General features: G+C 50.8%; 1 protein-coding gene across 1 annotated transcript; it reads left to right on the top strand.

Annotated features, from left to right (window-relative positions):
• The first annotated feature begins 595 nt into the window (after window positions 1-595).
• ERVH48-1 (endogenous retrovirus group 48 member 1, envelope) lies at window positions 596-8,480 on the top strand. The gene is made up of 2 exons (NM_001309176.4): window positions 596-848; window positions 6,447-8,480. The coding sequence occupies exon 2, from the start codon at window positions 6,732-6,734 to the stop codon at window positions 7,206-7,208; it is 477 nt and encodes a 158-aa protein (NP_001296105.1). The 5' UTR covers window positions 596-848; window positions 6,447-6,731; the 3' UTR covers window positions 7,209-8,480.
• Window positions 8,481-8,737: the final 257 nt, after the last annotated feature.

Below are 8,737 nucleotides of genomic sequence, written 5' to 3'. Positions count from 1 at the left end.
TCTCCGCTCACTGAAAGCTCTGCCTCCTGGGTTCAGGCCATTCTCCTGGCTCAGCCTCCCAAGTAGCTGGGACTACAGGCGCCTGCAACCATGCCCGGCTAATTTTTTGTATTTTTAGTAGAGACGGGGTTTCACCATGTTAGCCAGAACGATCTCGATCTCCTGACCTCGTGATCTGCCCGCCTGGGCCTCCCAAAGTGCTGGGATTACAGGCGTGAGCCACCGTGCCCGGCTGAGACAGGTCTCTTGTTAATTTATAAAGTTTATTTTGCCAAGGTTGGGCAGGGACCTGTGACACCGCCTCAGGAAGTCCTGATTGAAAGATTCTCCCAGGGGCCTGAAAGCTTGAGGGAATGAATGACTCCTCCTCCTCAGGCCCAGTCCCAACGCGCAAACTTGCACCAGCAGCAAGATAGCAGAGGCAGGAAAAGAGCTGGCTGGAAGACACATACTCTCTGAAGATCAAGGGGGAGGCCGTCCGCGTACTACATAGCAGTCACGTCAGGCTGGGACAATTCCTGTTTACAGAGAACTATAAAAGCCCTGCCCCCTCCTCACTTGGGGCTGATGCCATTCTAGGCCTCAGTCTGTCCGCATCCAGGCGCTTATTAAAACAGCGTGTTGCTCCACACCGCCTCGTGTTGTCTGTTGGCGTGCTCTCCGGGTTCCAACCAATGCAAGAGCCTTGGGTCTGGCCCTGAAACCCGCGAGGGGCTTCCGTCCACGTCCCCAGTGGACCTACCACCCCTCCATCTGGGAGAGCAGGCCACAGCAGCCGGACAAAGGAAGCTCCTCAGCCTCTAGTCGCCTCTCCGTGCATGCACATCGGTCACTGATCTCGCCTACTGGTAAGTTTCCTGGGAGCCCAGTTAACAGGGAAAAATCCACACGGCCTCTCTTGGTTTCTCCAGCCCCAAAATCCAACATGGGTCCAAGAAGGCTATGGCATGGCTGGGCGTGGTGGTTCACGCCTGTAATCCCAGCACTTTGGGAGGCCAAGGCCGTTGGATTCACGAGGTCAGGAGTTCGAGACCAGCCTGGTCAACATGGTGAAACTCCGTCTCTACTAAAAATAGAAAAATTAGCTGGGCACAGTGGCAGGCCCCTGTAATCCCAGCTACTCGGGAGGCTGAGGCAGGAGGATCGCTTGAACCCCGGAGGTGGAGGTTGCAGTGAGCAGAGATCGCGCCACTGCACTCTAGCTTGGGTAACAGAGCAAGACTCTGTCTCAAAAAAAAAAAAAAAATGCTAAGGTGTGTGCCAGGCACTCGCTGATCATCTGGTCTTAGGGGGACTCTAAGCCAGTTGATCCCATTCTGGGAATGAAAAAGGCTCCTTTTATCGTCTCCCTCCGGCTGTCCAGGACGGTCTGCTTTTCCCGTTCTCCTGAGCCTACCCTCCATTATGCAAAATTCCCAGTCTTCCATTCCAAAGGACAGCCCTCTAGGCTGCCTCATGAAAAACCTGCAAACCTCAGACCTCAGGCAAGATATCCCTCTAAGGACCTTGTTCTTTTATTGCAATTCAGTCTGGCCACAGTACAAATTGGACAGTGGGTCCAAATGGGCCACAAATGGAACATACGACTTTACAATTTTAACTGACTTAAGCAATTATTGCTGACGGCTGGAAAAATGGGGAGAAATTCCTTATATCCAGGCCTTGTTCACACTCAGATTACAACCCGGCCTCTGCTCTTGCTCACCTGTTCAAATCCTCCCCCTCCATTCTCGCCGCCCTGATCGCCGTTCTCCTCCTGACCCTAACTCTTTTTCCTTGTTGGATCCAGCCAACTGCTGCCCACCCCTTCCAGCCCCTGCCTCTTACTCTCAACCGTCTTCTTTAACCCCCTAAGCCTCCTCTTTGTCTTCCCAGCCAGCACCGCCTCCAAGAGTATCCACTTCTTTTCCTACACCATCCTCTCCTCAGGACAATTCTTGCACTGCCTGTACCCATTCTCCTCCCCCACTGCTCTCTCCTGAGGCCTGTAAACCCACCCCGCCACCTTCCGCTCCTATCTATCCTCTGCTGCCTATTAACTCAACCCCCCTTCCCCCTTCAAACCCTCCGCAGGAACCACTTCCGGCTTTTCTTTCCCGCCTATACTCATTCAGGCGTTGCTTTTGGCCCATGCCCCACCCTTACTTCAGCGTCTGTGCTAGAATGCCCCCTTCGGGAAGTAGCAGGAACTGAAGGTCTTATTAGAGTTCATGTTCCCTTCTCCCTCACTGATCGCTCTTGAATTCACAAAAGACTCGGTTTATTTCCAGAATACCCTGCCTCTTATATTAGAGAGTTTCAGTACCTTACCCAGTCTTATGAACTAACTTGGCATGACCTCTACATTATCCTCTCTTCCACCCTCACCCCAGAAGACTGGGACCGTATCTGGACCCTAGCTCAGGCACATGCTGATACAATTCATCACCAAGCTGCCGCCCAGCCTGCTGGCACAGAGGCAGTCCCCAGCCAGGACCCCCACTGGGATTATCAAGATGGGGCCTTTGGATGCTGCCATCGAGACCACATGATTGTGTGTCTCCTTGCAGGACTCAAAAAGTGTGCCCATAAAGCGATAAACTATGAAAAACTTTCAGAAATCACCCAAGGTCCTGACGAAAACCCAGCCCTTTTTCCTCTCTTGTTTAACGGAAGCCATGAGAAAATATACCAACCTAGACCCAGCCAGCCCAGAAGGAACCACTATCTTAAACCTTCGGTTCATCTCCCAACCCATCCCTGATATCCAGCTCAAGCTTCAGAAGCTTGACGATGGCCCTCAAACCCCACAACGAGACCTTCTCAATTTAGCCCTCAAAGCCTTTAATAATTGTGATGAGGAAAGTGAAAGGCAAAAACAGGCAGAGTTTCGAATGCTTGCCTCCGCCATCGGGGGGCCCTGCAGGCCCACGGGGCCGCAGCTCCACACGGGAGCCTCCTAGCAAGCCACCTCCACCTGGCACCTGTTTCAAGTGTGGCAGTGAAGGCCACCGGTCCAGACAATGCCCAAACCCAGGTAAGCCCCCCAGGCCGTGCCCCCTCTGCAGAGGACCCCACTGGAAGTCGGACTGTGAGCGGCCCCTGCAAGGACCGCCTCCATCCCTTCCTGAGCCGGCCAAAACCTACTCGATCTCATCCGCCTTGCCGCTGAAGACTGACAGTGCCCTGGAACGGACACCCGGCAACTACCATTGCCTCATCTGAGCCAAGGGTAACCCTGATAGCGGCAGGTAGGCCAGTGTGTTTTTAAAATTAATATCAAGTCAACCTACTCTGCTTTACCTAATTTTTCAGGACTCACCGAGTCCTCCCAGGTCTCTGTTGTGGGAATTGATGGACAACTGATGGTCTCCAAATCCCGAGCCCCCCTCCACCCTTCTGCTCCCTTCATGCCTTTTCCTTCACTCACTCTTAGTCCTGCCCTCATGCCCAACTCCACTCCTAGGCAGAGCCATGCTTTCAAAACTCCACACTACTCTCCACTCCCACGTTCCCCATAGTACCCAACGCATCCACCCAGACCCCTCCAGGGCTTCTAACTTTCTTCTACTCCTGCAACTTCCCACCCTAAAACATGCAACCTTTCCTTATCCCCCATCCGTGGTTAACCCCGCTGTTTTGAGATACTTCCACACCCTCAGTTGCAAAACACCACACCCCCTTCTGCATTACCCTTAAAATCTCCACCCAGTTCCTATCACAGAAGCAGTATCCAATCCCCTAAGCAGCTCTTGTAGGCCTATAGCTTATCATTTCTCGCCTCCTCGCCAGTCACCTCCTCCGCCCAACAAACTCCCTTTTAAACACACCAATTCTACCTGTTAAAAAGCCAGATGGAACTTACCGCTTAGTCCAGGACTTCAGGCTCATTAACCAAACTGTACTCCCAGTATGTCCAGTAGTTCCTAACCCATACACTTTACTTTCCAAAATTCCCTCCAATACCACCCATTTTTCTGTCCTAGACCTAAAGGATGCTTTTTTCCACAATTCATTTGCACCCTGATTCTCAAGACCTCTTTGCTGTTATGTGGGAAGACCCCAACACCCACCTTTCACATCAGCTCACTGGTGCCTACTACCTCAAGGTTTTAGAGACAGCACCCACCTTTTTGGACAGGCCCTTGCTCATGACCTCTGTACCTATCCCTAAAACCGTCCACTCTCCTTGATGATCTGCTCCTGTGTAGCCCCTCTCAAAAAGACTGCAACGCCCATACTATCTCTCCTTTAAACTTCTGGCAGAGTGGGGGTATCAGGTATCCCCTAAAAAAGCGCAAACATGCACCCCCTCAGTCATCTATCTAGGCCTAGCTCTTACCCCATGAACCCAAGGGCTCACAACAGACCACATATCCCTCTTCCAGTCCCTCCCGCCTCCGCAAACTAAGCAAGAAATTCTCTCTTTTCTAGGACTAGCGGGATATTTCAGGCTCTGGGTTCCCTCCTTCGCTCTACTAGCCAAACTGTTATACCAAGCTGCTAAAGGCCCTCTCCATGAGCCTTTAAACCCTGCACAGCCTATTACCCAACCTTTCTGCCTACTCCAGAAGTCTGTCACCCCAGCCCCCATCCTCACCCTCCCAGACCTCACCAAACCTTTCTCCCTCTATCCCGACGAACTCGCACTACGTGTTCTAACCCAGTCTAAGGGACCCGCCCTCCAGGTTGTTGCCTACCTCTCTAAACAGCTCGAAACCACAGTTCTCGGATGGGCTGCTTGCTTCCAAGCACTGGTGGCAGCTGCTGTCCTCACCCTTGAAAGCCTAAAACTATCTCTTGATGCCAACCTAACAGTTTAGTCAGCCCATAACATCAAAGACATGCTAGCTCACCGCAGCGTACTAAGTCTCATCTCTGCCCCACGGCTCCTCCAACTGTATGCTTTATTCATAGAAACCCCCCAGATCACCGTGCTAACCAGCTCCTGTCTAAACCCGGCCACACTCTTACCTGAAGCCACTACCTCCCAAGACCCTGCACACTTCTGTGTGGACACTGTTCAAACTTTTCTTACCTTTTCCAAACCTAACAGACCAACCCCTTCCAGATGCCTCCTTTACTTGGTTTGTAGATGGCAGCTCCTTCCTACATCAAGGACGCCAACATGCTGGCTATGCTATAGTGTCACCCACCCACGCTATTGAAGCTAATCTGCTCCCCCTAGGAACCACCTCCCAAAAGGCTGAACTCATCGTCCTCACTTGAGCTCTCACTCGAGCAGCTGGACATGTATTCAGATTCTCATTATGCGTTCCACGTAGTGCACTCACACTTGTCCATCTGGAAAGAAGGGGGTTTCCTAACTGCAAACAACACCCCTGTCATAAATGCTCTCATCAGCAAGCTCCTTCAGGTTGCCAGGCTCCCGCAGAAACTTGCCATCATTCACTGCAGGGGCCACCAAACCCCAGACAATCCTATATTGGCCAGAAATGCTTTAGCAGATAGAGTAGCCAAACAAATGGCCCTACAACCCGTGCAAGGCCGGTTTCTTTCCCTGTCCTCGTTCTCTCCTCTTTACTCCCCAGAAGAAAAGGAGGACTGCCAAGCCCAAAACCTTCAAAAACAAGGACCACGGTATGTCAAGGAAGTGCGCTTCGCTGTCCTCACTCTCAAACAATCCCTGTCCTCCAAAGCCTCCACAACTCTTTCCATGTCGGGTACAAAGCTGTCCTGCAACGTCTCCGCCCTATCCTCATTTGTCCTCATCTTTCCAGCCCTGTTCGAGAGATCACCCAGTCCTGCTCTATCTGCCACTCAATGTCACCCCAGGGTTCCCTCTGGCCACCGCCTTTTCCTACCCACCAAGCCCAGGGCAAGGTACCCGGGCAGGATTGGCAGGTAGACTTATTCACATGCCGCCCCATAAATGGCTCCGCTATCTTCTAGTCTTTGTCTGTACTTTCTCCAGGAGGGTAGAAGCATTCCCAACAACTTCAGAAGGTGCAAATATCATCACACAAACTCTCAACATGCATATAATTCCCTGTTTCAGACTCCCAACATCCATCTGGTCCAATAACGGGCCTGCCTTTATCAGCCAAATCACCCAAGGCGCCTCTACATCCTTGGGAATAAAATGGGTTCTCCACACACCCTACCAGCCTCAATCTTCAGGCTAAGTTGAAAAGGTCAACTCTGTCCTTAAAGCCCAACTCACCAAGCTCACTCTAGAAATCTGCCAGTCGTGGACGAGAAGTCTCCCTTTCGCCCTCATGAGACTCTGGCAACACCAAAGGCAGCCTTTTTGTATAGTCCCTTTGAGGTCATGTATGGCCGAACTTTTGTCCTAGGGCCTCCACCCTTAACAGACTCTCAGCCACTCAGGAATTACCTCCCCTCCTTCATCCAGACACGGTCTTTCATTCGTGAAGCAGTGAGTGAGGCCATGCCTCTCCCTGCCGAGACCGCCTTATCCTCTCAACATCATAACTGTCTTGCAGGCACAGACGTGTTTATCGGCCAACCTGACCCTCACAAAAAGCTACCACTGAAGTGGACAGGCCCCTACACTGTGATACTCAGCACACCAACTGCAGTGAGAGTCCGAGGACTCCCCAACTGGATCCATCGCACCAGGGTCAAGCTCACCCCCAAGGCGGCTTCTTCCTCCAAAACATTAACAGCTAAGTGTTCGTCTGGGCCAATTTCTCCTACCAAGTTTAAATTAACCAACATTTTTTTCTTAAAACCAAAACACAAGGAAGACTAACCACGTGCTTCCAGGAATGGCCTGTATCTACCCAACCACTTTCTATACCTCTCTTCCAACCAAAAGTCTTAATACGGGAATATCCCTCACCACGACCCTAATACTGTCAGTAGCTGTCCTGCTGTCCACAGCAGCCCCTCCGAGCTGCCGTGAGTGTTATCAGTCTTTGCACTACAGAGGGGAGATGCAACAATACTTTACTTACCATACTCATATAGAAAGATCCTGTTATGGAAACTTAATCGAGGAATGTGTTGAATCAGGAAAGAGTTATTATAAAGTAAAGAATCTAGGAGTATGTGGCAGTCGTAATGGGGCTATTTGCCCCAGAGGGAAGCAGTGGCTTTGCTTCACCAAAATTGGACAGTGGGGAGTAAACACTCAGGTGCTTGAGGACATAAAGAGAGAACAGATTATAGCCAAAGCCTCAAAACCAACAACTCCCCCTGAAAATCGCCCGCGGCATTTCCATTCCTTTATACAAAAACTATAAGCAGATGCATTCCTTCCTAAGCCAGGAAAAAACCTGTTTGTAGATCTAGGAGAACCATTGTGCTTACCATGAATGTGTCCAGTTGTTGGGTATGCAGGGGAGCTTTATGAGTGAACAGTGGCTGTGGGACGGGATAGACATTCCCCCTTACTTACTGGCATCCCAAAACTCCAGACTCACTTTCACTCCTCAGGAATGCCCGCAGTCCTGGACACTTATCAACCCAGTACGAGGGACGGTGTGCATATCCCGCAAGTGGACTGATAAAACCCATTGCTCTGTAGGTGAAAACCCGTGACCAAACCCTAACAGTCAATGCCTCCATAGCTGAGTGGTGGCCAAGGTTACCCCCCGGAGCCTGGTCTCCTTCTAACTTAAGCTACCTCAATTGTGTCTTGTCAAAAAAGGCCTGGTACTGTACAAACACCACTAACCCTTATGCCGCATACCTCTGCCTAAGTGCACTATGCGACAATCCTAGGAACACCAGCCGACAATGGACTGCCACTGACGGATTCCTGTGGATATGGGGAACCCAGGCTTACTCACAGCTACCTTATCACTGGCAAGGTACTTGCTTCCTAGGCACAATTCAACCTGGATTATTTTTATTCTGAAGCAGGCGGGCAACACCCTCAGAGTCCCTGTGTATGATAACCAGAGAAAAACGATCCTTGGAGGTAGGAGGGAGCCAAAGATTGTGAGAGGACGAGTGGCCTCCGCAACGGATCATTGAATACTATGGTCCTGCCACTTGGGCAGAGGATGGTTCATGGGGTTATCGCACTCCCATATATATGCCAAATAGAGCGATTAGACTACAAGCTGTTCTAGAGATAATCACTAACCAAACTGCCTCAGCCCTAGAAATGCTCGCGCAACAACAAAACCAAATGCGCGCGGCAATTTATCAAAACAGGCTGGCACTAGACTACTTGTTAGCAGAAGAGGGTGCGGGCTGTGGTAAGTTGAATATCTCCAATTGCTGTCTTAACATAGGCAATAATGGAGAAGTGGTTCTAGAAATCGCTTCAAACATCAGAAAAGTAGCCCGTGTACCAGTCCAAACCTGGAAGGGATGGGACCCAACAAACCTTCTAGGAGGGTGGTTCTCTAATTTAGGAGGATTTAAAATGCTGGTGGGGACAGTCATTTTCATCACGGGGGTCCTCCTGCTTCTCCCCTGTGGTATCCCATTAAAACTCTTGTTGAAACTACAGTTAACCTCCTGACAATACAGACGATGCTCCTGCTACAGCGGCACGATGGATACCAACCCGTCTCTCAAGAATACCCCAAAAATTAAGTTTTTCTTTTTCCAAGGTGCCCACGCCACCCCTATGTCACGCCTGAAGTAGTTATTGAGAAAGTCGTCCCTTTCCCCTTTTCTATAACCAAATAGACAGGAATGGAAGATTCTCCTCGGGGCCTGAAAGCTTGCGGGATGAATAACTCCTCCTCCTCAGGCCCAGTCCCAAGGTACAAACTTGCACCAGCAGCAAGATAGCAGAGGCAGGAAGAGAGCTGGC

This window comes from Pan troglodytes, chromosome 22 (assembly GCF_028858775.2).
Source record: "Pan troglodytes isolate AG18354 chromosome 22, NHGRI_mPanTro3-v2.0_pri, whole genome shotgun sequence".
In the NCBI taxonomy this organism is placed as follows: Eukaryota; Metazoa; Chordata; class Mammalia; order Primates; family Hominidae; genus Pan; species Pan troglodytes.
Note: the sequence above shows the minus strand (reverse complement) of the source record. Positions and strands in the feature narration are given on the sequence as shown.